Below are 13,773 nucleotides of genomic sequence, written 5' to 3'. Positions count from 1 at the left end.
TGTAATATGCTATAGATAATCTTGAAACCCACTCCCACAGAGATAAGGCCCGCAGCTCGTGGTCGCGCGGTAGCGTTCTCGCTTCCCACGCCCGGGTTCCCGGGTTCGATTCCCGGCGGGGTCAGGGATTTTCTCTCCCTCGTGATGGCTGGGTGTTGTGTGATGTCCTTAGGTTAGTTAGGTTTAAGTAGTTCTAAGTTCTAGGGGACTGATGACCATAGATGTTAAGTCCCATAGTGCTCAGAGCCATTTGAACCATTTTTGAACCACAGAGATAAGGGCTCACTGAAAACATCTTTGGTGGACTCAAAGTTCCAACTAGACCTTTCAGCCACTGCTAAATAGCAGTGGAAAGGCAGGTCCTCATTGATAATGATGATGGTGAAAATACGAGTGAAATGCCCTGTCTTGGATTCAGAAATCACTTCCTTGCTGGTCGACACACACTCATTCTTCATTACAGCACTTTGGATTTTGGAATTAATTCCCAGTCAGTGAATTAATTTTTAAGCATTTCCTATAGCTGTGGAATGTCAACAGTGTCTCTCCTTCCAGGCATGTACGTAAGACACTTTGAAATCTGTACAAAAATGAATCTTTCACAGATGGGTGCACTTTTGTGTCCTTAGAAGAACATAATTGTTTTACCACAAATTTGATAAGATTTTACCAAAGCTGAAAAAAATCCTCATTGGGCATTGAGTTAGTGGAATGGTCAGCTTTTGATCTTGATTTCCCGGGAGTGCAGATCACAACAGTAACCCACAGGCCAACGGTACTACATTGTAATAAACAGAAATTTTTTTACAAAATATATTATCATACCACCAACTGTAAGCACTCTGGAATACTTTGACAATTTGCTTTGACCAGAATGTTGTTAATAATGAATGTCATATTGCACTGATGCGATTCACCATCATTAAAATGCTCCTACTTTAGGGCAGGTTTTAGTTTCAGGGAAGAGCTCGAAGTCTACTGTGGTTAAATAACCTTAATTTGGAGGTTTGAGGACTTTTGTATCACTTAGTGTTAATATGGGAAACTTTGGTCAACATAGTTACAAATTCAAATTGTGGTATCACTTGTATCTCATAAAAATTCGATCTAGCAACTTATTAAACAAAATGTGTAGCGGAATACTCATGACCCCAGATACTGATTTCTAGAGCAGTTTATACATAAGGAACATGAATAGGTATCATTCTGCTGGGGACTTGGGACTTTAGAATCATGGTAATGAGTTGGAAGTCGCAGGAGCCAACCACGCTAGTGAGGAATCTGCTGTGACTGGATACACCATCCTCTTGTCTTTGTTCAGGTCGTACGTATGACCAGTTTAGCATTCTTTCAAAAACATTCTGCTTCTTAATAGATTCTGTAAAGCCAATTATTACAGCTACATGCAGTGAAGACATATCTGCCACACTAGTTAGTTAGTGTACTGGTACAAGGAATATGTCAAATGTGGTACACTCAACGCCTTGAAACTACTCATTAAACCACTTTCATTAGTTGTCTTGTAACACAAGGCAAATAGATATGGAGCATAATCAGTGTAACAGGGTGAATTCTCAAAATATGTGAAGTTTAATCCAGCAATGGTGTCAACCAATGGTGACAGCAAATACGAGTAGCAACAGACAGTGTGTAACCACTAAATGAAGCTGTAGTAACTCATTAGGCTACCTCTTTTGGGTAAAATATGTGTTTTCAGTAGACGTGGAAGCAGAAAAATGTTGTACGGTAGTTAGTGGCATGTCCAATATATGCTGCAGGTCTGTCTCTTAATCCCATACAGGATGCAGGAACTGCAGGTGGTTTTCTACAAGGTCCTGTATAGGCTGTGTTGGTTAGAGGTTGACAAATTTAGTACCCCATACTTATGTGGAAATGTTTCACAATCATTCCAGTCATATCCTTGCTTCCTGCAGTTGCACACTGTCCTGTTGCAAAATGTTGTCTGGAAACAGTTGACGAGAGGCTAGATGTGTGGTTCAGGATATCTCACACAGGGCACTGCACTTTCATAATCCCATTATTACTGTAACTGGCAACAGTGTTGCACACACAAAGGTTACCCAGCTCAGCACAACAGTGTTTGGGGAACATTTCTTCCCACAGCAAATGTTGGAGTCAGGCACCACTAAATGTCCACAGGAAATATGATCATCATCAATGGCCACAAAATACTTGGATTCATCACTGACGATCATTCCAATAGTACAGTCCAATGAACCACTTCATGAGAAAACTGTAAAAGATGGTTCCGCATCAATGCAAGTAACTAATATCCTTTTGGTAAGTCTCTGGTAATGATCCAAGTAAACAAATGAGATGTGCAGAGGTAGTGCCACACACGCCCAGTTAGAAGACAGTGCAGCATTTGAAACTGCATGAACCATTTGGCACATCTGACAACACGCGCTACATGATGTCTGATAGGAGTGATCAGGTCACGGATACTGCCTGTGCGTGCCCTCAAATATGTACTGGACTAAGCACCATGAAACAGTTTCATCTAAAGGGCCTTCATTGGAGGCAACCTGATGTGATCAGCATGTCTTGCAATGTAAAATAACTGACTCCTCAATCTCTGTCATCCAGAAAATATTTATTCATTAGTCATTACTTGTTGGATGATCCAAATGCTTATTACATATGGGAAACGAGACACCATTACACACCAGTTGCCATTATGAGCCCTCTTCACAGCCATGTGATGTGGCACGGTAACAGCCTATCACAGCAAGACTGTGCAAACTCCGTATTAACTACCTAGATATGAACCTACCTCCCATGATGAAACTGTCTGCAAAGTTTAAATGGGAAAAATCTAAACCTATTCCTTGATGTGTAATTTATTTTTTCAAAAAAATGCAAATCCTCTGCAATTTTGAATGATGACATTATACTTGTGTATTACAACAGTAACCTAATACTATCAGAAAATATTCTCTTGCAGGGAAATATTTAGGATGACTAGTTACATTAAGAAGTACGAGCTAGATTACGACAAAAAATTGCTCACAGAGCAGATTTCCAAAAAAGATCTGTTACATTAGCAGGAAACTTAGAAAAAAACTTACGTAATACAATAATGATGTTTAATGTTTGTAAGATGAATCAATGTTTCTAGTATTTGTGCTCTTTAATGGACTGAATGAGAAAGAAAAAGTATACACACACGTTTTAGCGATGCAATCATATAACTTTCTTCATTTTCGAAAAATAACATCATCCCCTGAAAAACTGAGTCACTTTAAAGAACTCTTCACACTGTCAAAACGAGTGCAAAACTTGTGCAGACCTTAAAAATTTAAAAAACCTATTGTCTTCTACCCCTTGACTTAATAAGCACTTCTAGTTTAATGAAATTATCATGCTCACAACTGGTCATGCAATTCTGTAAGCTAAAACATGCTTTAACATGGAATAATTTCATCATTACCAATGAAAGAGTAACTGCAAAGAAAGACTTTATCTATGAGATCTGATACAAACAAGGAACCAAAAAACTGCAACACACAGCAATACGATGTAAATAACTCAATTATTTCAGGACTATTTTATCAACTATATCTTTAAAACACTGAATGGTCAATAATCCCACCACTGTTGATTCCAAACAAGGTATTCCATGATCAAACAAATTACTTAGAATTATTTCTTTTCCCATAAACTCATTTGATAAACCAAAATGTATGAAATTTACTTCAAAACCTACATCCTGTCAGCTAAATACCTAGAAGGAACTGATGTGGCATAACACAAGTCAAACTTAAAGCTATCTTAATCAAACTTAACATCATCAGCTCAGTCTTGTATTGATTTCAAAATTATATTATCTAATGACTAAAATTAAGTATCATTGGTTCCTTACCCTCCTAGCTGTTGAGATACAGACTGGGAGCGTTTGATGTGAGAGTCTGGGTCAGCAGCTGAATCTCTTCTTGCCTTTAAAAAAAAAATACATAAAGTATGAAAATAAAAGGTTTGGACATCAATTAACCCTAAACTCATAATTACAAAGAACCAAATAAAATTAAAATGCACATTCAAAAAAGTTAATTTTGTGGCAATGAAGCACTCACTGTAACTGTAGCAACTGGTGAAAGAGACAAGTTTTCCACCGTTGCACGGAGCTCATCAACACTGGCACTCATTGGAGCAGACCCGTTGCTTAATGGTTTGATTTCCACATGAATTTTGTGTTCTCTTTCATCGTCTAAAAACAATGATTACAGTATTTCTCAATAAGGTATACACAGTATTAATTTTTTGAAGAAACTTTGATAAATTAAAATTACAGAGGCAGAAGAGTAGTTAAATGAGACTGGCTGGGGCTACAAAGAAGAGGTTGCATGAAACACAACACATGATAATAGCTTAGAAAATGCAAACAATATATTGCTAGACAACCTCATCATAACATTAAGCACACAGGTTACTTTATGTATTTTAGAGTGCATGTTCCTATCTTCTGATCCATGAATCACTGCTCATAAAATAAAAATATACAAATGAGATGAAGATAGAACATCTCCAACATTGGACAAAATGAACTACTCTAAAAATCATTCACTAAACCTCAAGACTTTGTGGTGATACTTTCATTATGGAAAGCTACAGAATACATTCAGTTAAGTTGATATATGTTACACAAGCTCTAACAATAAAATCCATACATTCATGACACACTACCAAATTCAGTGGGAAGACACGCATAACCAATAGTAGAATGCCCACTCACAAGTAGTGTTCAGGATTCTGTATTACCTCTTAACAAAATGAATGGTAATGAAAAATCAAAAAACAAGCTGCTGCAAAATGTAGTCTGCAATGCAGCATCGCAGACCTTGTTTCATCAGTGAGTCATTTGGTTCTCCTTCACAGTATATGTGCTTCAGAAACTTGGTCCTCATCATATTGCCTTTGTTAAGTTTGCTATGTTCTCACCAGTTTTTCCTCTCTTCCTTCATCATTTCATGTCTCACTTTGTCACATAATCCTTATCTGTCATTTCCCTGTTTTAGGTTTACTGTTTGTTATTAAGTTCCTCCTCTTTCACTATTCATTGTTTGCCCAATTATGTACTTCTTTGTCAGGTATTCTTCTGGATTTTACACCACCTTATTCTTATTAGCTATTTATCTTTCAATAACAGTATTTCTGAATTATACAGAATGAGTTCCCTTCTTAAATACTTACAATAATTTCAGAGCTATCAAAATTACCCATTTTCTGTAGCTGATATGCATCTACTCAAATACTGGTAACATCTACCATTTTTCGCCAAGAAATTTTGGTAATAAATTTCACAAATGCCTATCTTAACTATGAGTTAAGATTATCACATTAGAAATTTGTACATTGTAATAACCTCATTTTGTTAAATTTCAATATTTCAGAGTTGGCCTCTTGCTTAAAGCAATGTGTTGTTTCATAAACTCTTACTTGTTACCTCTGAGTTGTAAATGATTTTAGCACAAGTGTAAACTACTACAAAAATCCTTACATAACTATTTGTTTAAATAACAGTACCCTCCCTTTCGGGTTTGCCATGGATTACTACAAATGGTATTACCTCATTAGCTATATGGTTAACTGTCACACTACATACTAAGTGGTTTAGGATTTGGTTCACAGACAGTCGTGGGCTTTTTTGCTACCAATTACTTCTTTCATGCTGGGGCTTCACCTGGGTCAGCACAAGTGATGAACACGTATTATCAACAAGACCGCTGTGCTTGCTGTTGTAACAGCAAAAGCAAAATCTTGATCATAAATGTCCGGAATACATGAGAATAGGCACAGCAGATGTAGAAAAGTCAAATGAAGTGAAGTGACCCACAGCAGTTCTGCTCAGAAAGTGAAAAACTGAAACCATGAATGATACTTGGCTTGCTTGATTTTGGATGAAACTCTGGTGATGAATCGGGTAGTTCCGCAGGGAAGAACTAACTTGATGACTTCAACAAAAACAATAGCTTGTTGTAACCTTGTGAACCATGGGTTGCACCTGACTAAAGGTCCATGGGTTACGGCAAAGAACAACTGTGACATGAAAGTGTGAGTAACAACTATGTACACCCACTGCAAGGACAGAGAGTTCAACAGCAAACTCATGGACTGCACAAAGTTTAAGTTCAGTGTAAAGTCTCTCGATGACGACACTGATAGAGCTACAAGCACACCACTTCCACAACTACAAGACCCTCACTGACCAATATAATGTGTCAGTGCCTGTGAAGACACAGCAGAAGTGGATGGAGATGTGAACAACAAGAGCACTATTCCAAGGGTTACTGTCGCTGTGTGATGTACAATGAAGAAACAGTACAGAAAGGTTTGTTACATACTGGGTTTGGAGGTGTGATGATAACCAGACTTGTGAGAAGAGACCACTACTACTAACCCTGGCCACAGATATGGCAGAGAACAATGGGTGGAGAAAGGACACCGACAATGTCTATGGTATAAGTTCTTGGGCTTTCATGTCATGGTGGAATCGTTTCCAGGCATACTGTAACAGTCCCACTTTGACAAAGATGAAGAATGACAATCCAGCATGTGCTTACTGTGGTGGGCAAGTTGGCACAGCTGCAATGCCTTCTTAGGTAGAGCAAGGATGATGGAAGATGTGAACAAGGAACGGCCTTTCCTCCATGCTGCATTATAGGAAAACCCATCCAGGACAACAGTGTGAGTGAATTTACTGAGCTTGTGGCTGAGGCAGTGTCAGAGAACACACAACAAATATCTGTTGCACTCATGGAGACAGTGATGATCATATGTAAGTTGGCAAAGCCAGCAGTCCTAGCCACAGTTTTTTAAGGTTTCCCCCGTCTGTATGATGAATACAAGAGCTGTTGCTCAGGTCAAATTCTCTTGAAGTAAATTCCCAATTAGGAGCATAATCCACCCCCCCCCCCCCCCCCCCCGCCACCCCTTTTCCTTTGCTATCAGCGCCATCAACAAAATGGCACGAGGTAAAAAAGGAAAAACTTAACCCTACTGTTGATATGATAAAGGTCATTTCTTACATGTCTTGTAATAGACCAACCTTCTCCTACTGAGGGTGAACGAAATGTGAAAGAAAAAGAAAACCTCTTACTATTTTATATAAATGTAATTATCATATTACACCTAGGTATGAATTCAATGTTAAGTTTAGAGCTGTTGTCAGTGACTGCAATAGTTCACAGATGAAATGCCAGGGCATACCACTTTCAACAGAACTGTGGTGTTCAATCTTAACTTGAACACCACAGAACAGCAGCTGACTAGCTTCCATACAACTCTGACTGCGAATCTATTGAAATCCAGATTCGCATGCATGTGATGGGGTTTCTCAAGTTAAGCAATTGTTGACAAATCACAGTTTTTTATGTGTTATGATTTAACATTTTAAAAAGGTTTTTCATGTGCATAATAATAGATTCAGTGCTGATTAATCAGATTCAGAAATATTAACATATCTCTACAAACGGTGTTGTCCTTCTACAAGGTCTTATTTTTCGGTATTAAAAAGATACGTTTTTAATTCTTAGAAAGGAAACAGAAAAGATTTTTCAATCTGTTATAAAACAAAACACAAATACAGGCATTGCATACTTACACGAACTTTGTAAAACCCTTTTGTAAAATGTCTTATTCTATATGGGAGCTCAAAAACTGATTTGCCAAAAGCATTCTGCTCAATGTTGTTGTTGTTGTTGTTGTTGTTCGTGGTGGTGGTGGTGGTGGTGGTGGCGGCAGTTGCTTTTGTTCTTAGGGCACTGAACAATATGGTTGTTACAAATGTCAGATGGATGTAGTTGAAATGTATAAAACTTATGGTTTTTAGTCTGATTTTTTAGTGTGTTTCTCGGTGGTTTGCTTTTCCTTTTTTGTCTCTATGGTCGGCCAACCACTGTCACACTCTGTGTGATTTTAATTCCTTTTGTCTGGTATCTGTCTAAGTCTTTCTTGTACTGTGTCGTCTGTCGTCTTTTCCGTTGTTCCTTTTTATTCTGTGTGGGTGTTTGAAATTTTGGGACAAGGGACCGATGACCGTAGCAGTCTGGTCCCTTTAATCCCCCAAACCAACCAGGTTGCTGGGTATCCCAACATGGCCAGGGGTCCACACAAAGACCACAGAGCGGCCCCAACGGGCAAGAGTATGGAGGGACTCCTGGACAGCCATCACCAGACGAGAGCGAGGGAAACACTGGTCGATAGCTCGTAAACTGCTCAGGGAGTCGCTACAGATAACGAAGGACTCACCTGGGCAGGAGCGGATATATTGTAGGGCACGAAAGATGGCAACCAGCTCAGCAGTGAAAACACTGCAGCCAGCCGGCAATGAATGTTGTTTGTAGTGGTCCCCTAGAGTCAAAGCATAACCGACATCACCAGCAACCATTGAACCGTCAGTGTATACAACGCCAGAGCCCTGATACATGGCAAGGATGGAAAAAAAAGCGGCTGCGGAAGGCCTCCAGAGGGACTGAGTCCTTCGGGCCCTGTGCCAATTCGAGCCGAAGGCAAGGTAGAGGCACACACCACGGGGGTGTATGCAGAGGGGCCCGGAAAAGAGGTGGAAGAGGGAAAACCCCAAGCGCGGAGAGAAGCTCTCTGACGCGGACTGCGATCATACAATCCGACCGGGGCCGACGTTCTGGGAGATGGACGACCGACTGTGGGAACAGAAGATGATAGTTAGGATGCCTGGGCAAGCTACAAACATGCGTAGCATAAGCGGACAGTAAACGCTGGCACCAGAACCGCAGTGGAGGGACACCTGCCTCCACAAGTATGCTGTCCACAGGGCTGGTCCGGAAAGCACCAGTGGCAAGTCGAATCCCGCTGTGAAGGATTGGGTCCACCACCCACAATGCAGATGGGGATGCTGAACCATAAGCCAGGCTCCCATAACCCAGACGGGACTGGATTAACGCCTGGTAGAGCTGTAAGAGGGTAGATCGGTCGGCGCTCTAGCTGGTGTGACTCAAGCATCGCAGAGCATTAAGATGCCGCCAACACATCTGTTTAAGCTGCCGAATATGTGGGAGCCAAGTCAACCGGGCATCAAAAACCACACCCAAAAAACGATTTGTCTCCACCACAGCAAGAAGTTTGCTGACAAGATAAAGCCGCGGCTCAGGGTGAACTGTTCGTTGCCGGCAGAAATGCATAACACAAGTCTTGGCAGCCGAAAACTGGAAGCCATGCGCTACAGCCCAAGACTGCGCCTTGCGGATAGCACCCTGCAGCTGACGTTCAGCAGCTTTTGCCAGTGGAGCTATAGTAAAGGCAGAAGTAGTCAGCATACAAGGAAGGCGAGACAGATGTTCCCAAAGCCACAGTGAGTCCGTTAATTGCAATTAAAAACAGGCACACACTTAAAACAGTCCCCTGCGGTACCCCGTTCTCCTGAACTTGGGAGGAACTATGGGAGGCCGCGACTTGCACGTGGAAGGTACGATGCGACAGAAAATTTCGTATGAAAATCGGCAGCGGACCCCGAAGACCCCAATCATGAAGTGTAGAGAGGATGTGATGGCGCCATGTCGTATTGTATGCCTTCCGCATGTCAAAAAAAGACAGCGACGAGGCGCTGACGGCGGGCAAAGGCCGTACGGACGGCTGACTCCAGGTTCACCGGATTGTCGGCGGCAGAGCGGCCTTTACGGAACCCACCTTGAGATGGAGCCAGGAGGCCCCAAGACTCGAGTACCCAACTCAATCGCCGGCTCACCATCTGTTCGAGCAAACTTAAGAACATTGGTGAGGCTAATGGGGCGGTAGCTGTCCACCTCCAAAGGGTTCTTGCTAAGTTTCAAAACGGGGATAACAATGCTTTCCCACCATTGCGACAGAAACTCACCCTTGACCCAGAGATGGTTGTAAAGGTCGAGGAGGCGTAGCTGGCAGTCCACTGAAAGGTGTTTCAGCATCTGACAGTGGATGCGATCTGGCCCATGAGCTGTATCAGGGCAAGCGGCTAGGGCACTGTGAAATTCCCACTCACTGAATGGAACATTGTAGGATTCAGGATGGTGGGTGCAATATGAAAGGCTCCAACGTTCCATCCGCTCTTTAATGGAGCGGAAGGCCAGTGAGTAATTCGCAGAAGCGGAACTCAGAGCAAAATACTCTGCCAAGCGGTTTGCAATTGCGTCGGAGTCAGTACAAACTGCTCCATTCAGTGAGAGCGCAGGGACGCTGACAGGTTCCGATAGCCATAGAGGCGTCTAATCTTGGCCCAGACCTGCGACGGAGAGACATGGAGGCCAATGGTAGAGACATATCGTTCCCAGCAATCCTGCCTGTGTTGGCGAATGAGGTGGCAGGCCCCCACATGGAGCGGTTTAAAGGCGATAAGGTTTTCGAAAGATGGATGCCGCTTGTGACGCTGGAGCGCCCGCCGGCGATCTTAAATCGCCTCAGCGATCTCAGGCAACCACCAAGGCACAGTCCTCCACCGAGGGGACCCACAAGAATGGGGACTGGCAGATTCTGCGGCAGTAACGATGCCAGTGGTGACTGAGTGAACCATCGCATCAATGGCTTTCATTAGAAAGAGGCGCAATAGCGGCCATGGAGGAGAACAAGTCCCAGTCAGCCTTATTCATAGCCCATCTGCAAGGGCGCCCAGAAGAGTGACGCTGTGGCAGTGACAGAAAGATCAGAAAGTGGTCACTACCACACAGGTCATCACGCACACTCCACTGGACAGACGGTAAGAGGCTACGGCTGCAGGTCGAAAGGTCGATGGCTGAATACATGCCATGCGCCACACTGAAATGTGTGAAGGCACCATCATTTAAAATGGAAAGGTACAGCTGTGTCAATACATGCTCAATGGAGCTGCCTCGACCTGTTGCCACTGACCCACCCCACAGAGGGTTATGGGCGTTGAAGTCGCCCAGTAACAGAACAGCTGGCGGCAATTGGGCTATCAGCACAGCCAGGACATGCTATGGGACATCACCATGCGGTGGAAGATAAAGACTGCAGATAGTAACAGCCTGTGGTGTCCACACCCGAACAGCGACAGCCTCTAAAGGCGTTTGTAGAGGAACAGACTTGCTGTGGAGGGAGTGAAGGACATAGATGCAGACACCACCAGAGACCCTTTCATAAACTGCCCGGTTCCTATAATAACCCAGATAGCCATGGAGGGCTGGGGTTCGCATTGCCAGAAACCAAGTTTCTTGAAGAGCAAAGGGTGGAGGCTGAGAAGGTGTCTGAGCTCAGCAAGATGATGGAAGAAACCGCTGCAGTTTCACTGGAGGATGATATTGTCCATGGCTGAGAAAGGCGTGAAGGGGCTGGGGCGGCAGATTACGCTGCTGTGTCACCTGCTGCCTCCGACAGAGCACATGTGCAAGTGCTATCCATCGTGTCCGAGGGACCGGCGAGATCAAGGTCCTCAATGGATGCCAGAATCTCCACCTTGTCCTCAGATGCAGAGCTCGAAGGTTGCAGTGAGGTGGGTGCACTGCAAGTTCCTTTGGCTTAGAGCTCTTCTTCTTTGATTTCTCACGCTGCCCCTTTGGTTTCATTTGCTGGGAGGGCTTCACCGATTCAGTCTCCGGGACGGAGGAGGATTGCAAAGCCCTAAGACCAGCTGGTTGTGGGCACTTATGCCACTGTCAGTCATCAGCCTTCCCGCTTGTTGAAACCTGGGAAGGGAGGGACCCAAGGGACCCCTTGCGAGCGTGAGAAGCCGAAGAAGTTGGACACTTCTCCGGCTTAGAAGCGGGGACGGAGGTCCCCAATGTGTGTGTGTGTGTGTGTGTGTGTGTGTGTGGGGGGGGGGGGGGGGGGGGTGTTGCTCCCGAGGTAGGTGGCACAGGAGCAACAGGGGGGATAGTGCCCCCCCAGGGGCAAGAGGGCATGTGGAGTCGTACAGCTCTGTGATCTGGCTGGAATATGCTGAACTGATGGGGCTAACACAGTTGTCGTTGCAGCAGCATAGGAGGAAGTCATGCGCACAGGATGTAGTCGTTCATATTTCCGCTTGGCCTCAGGATAGGTCAGTCGGGCCAGGGTCTTATTTTCCATGTTTTTGCGCTCTTCCTCTAAGATACTACGGTCTGGCGAGCAAGGTGAATGATGCTATCCGCAGTTGACACAGATGGGAGGCGGGGCAGATGGAGTATCAGGATGTGATGGGCATCCGCAATCTCGACATGTGAGGCTGGAAGTGCAGCGGGAAGACATGTAGCCGAACTTTCACCACTTAAAGCACCGCATCGGGGGAGGGATATAGGGCTTGACGTCACATCGGTAGACCATCACCTTGACCTTCTCTGGCAATGCATCACCCTCGAAGGCCAAGATGAAGGCACTGGTAGCAACCTGATTGTCCCTCGAACCCCGATGAATGCGCCGGACGAAATGAACACCTCGACACTAAGTTGGCGTGCAGCTCATCATCATCAGACTGCAAAAGTAGGTCACTATGGAAAATAATATCCTGGACCATATTTAAACTCTTATGTGGTGTGATGGTACGTTAATATCCCCCAACTTGTCACAAGCAAGTAACCTGCGTGACTGGACAGACGATGCCGTTTTTATCGAAACTGACCCAGAGCGCATTTTGGACAAGCCCTCCACCTCCCCAAACTTGTCCTGTAAATGCACTACAAAGAACTTAGGTTTCACAGATACAAAGGATTCCCTATCAGCTCTGGTACAGACAAGATACCTGGGCGAATACGTTTCACTTTCATTCATTGCCTTTCGTTCCTCCCATGGTGTGGCCAGGGAGGGGAACGATTTGGGGTCATAAACGTTAGCTTTAAAATGAGCCCTCGAATGCTTAGAGACTGCTGGTGGCTGGTCACCAGCAAGAGATGATGTGCCACGCTTCATTGTGTGTCATTCACCCTGATGCCACCTACTCTGACCAAGGGCCCTCCCCATGGGCACCACCCAGCCACAGCAAGGGTCACCTGGCAGGATGGCCATTGCCGGGAGTCCTGATGCCCCAGGGAGATGGGCATCTACTCCTTGGCATATATGGGGAGTAAACGGTGCAGGCATCAGCAGAGCGATCCCTGTGTTGTCAGGGGGCTACAAGCAACAGGGTACATGGCGGCCCCACCACAACAGACTGGCTACCGTGCTGGATTTTAGGTGACATATAGTCCATGGTCGCTGTCAGTGCAGAAAGTGGCACTGCACATTGCATGGCGGAAAGTGCATGCAGGAATGTATCCATGCCACAGAGATGGAGAGCAGGCAGGACTGCAATGCAACAAAGAATAAGCTGGCGAAAGTTCTCAACGCAAGATGGACACAATGCACCAAGTAAGGCGCCCTTCCCCAATTGGCTCGCTCTTCGGAAAAATTTTGAGATATGGAGGTCAAACCCAACAGGGGACCATCACATAAGGCCGAAACGTTTTAGACTCCTTTTAGTCGCCTCTTACGACAGGCAGGAATACCGCAGGCCTATTCTTACCCCCGATCCCGCAGGAGGGATAAAACTTATGTCTACTTAAGATACAAACCCAGCAAAAATTCCATTCACTCTACCTCATTTTCACTCATATTCACCAGCCCTCTCTGTACCACAAACTGCTAAAATAGTTGATAGTTTAAACAGAGTGAAGGCTAAAACAAACACCTCAGAAAGTGAGACAGGGTGATTACTTACAAGATGTTTGATAAGCTACCTACCTTGATGATACATTAAAATCTCCTAGTAATTTGAAAATCAGATAATGCATTTCACGAAACATTAAAACTTTTACCCCATTTTTCTCTAGCTCT

The 13,773-nt window shown here is 44.1% G+C and overlaps 1 protein-coding gene across 2 annotated transcripts in view; it reads right to left on the bottom strand.

Annotated features, from left to right (window-relative positions):
- The window catches only part of LOC126470537 (F-BAR domain only protein 2-like), a 302,833-nt gene that overhangs the window by 138,533 nt on the left and 150,527 nt on the right, over positions 1 to 13,773 (bottom strand). For both annotated transcript variants that reach the window (XM_050098467.1, XM_050098468.1), the window contains 2 exons: positions 4,095 to 4,228; positions 3,884 to 3,957 (listed from right to left, as the gene is read on the bottom strand). In XM_050098467.1, coding sequence (XP_049954424.1) covers positions 3,884 to 3,957; positions 4,095 to 4,228 — 208 coding nt within the window. The remainder of the gene's footprint in view (positions 1 to 3,883; positions 3,958 to 4,094; positions 4,229 to 13,773) is intronic.

This window comes from Schistocerca serialis, chromosome 3, assembly GCF_023864345.2.
Source record: "Schistocerca serialis cubense isolate TAMUIC-IGC-003099 chromosome 3, iqSchSeri2.2, whole genome shotgun sequence".
Taxonomy (NCBI): Eukaryota; Metazoa; Arthropoda; class Insecta; order Orthoptera; family Acrididae; genus Schistocerca; species Schistocerca serialis.
Note: the sequence above shows the minus strand (reverse complement) of the source record. Positions and strands in the feature narration are given on the sequence as shown.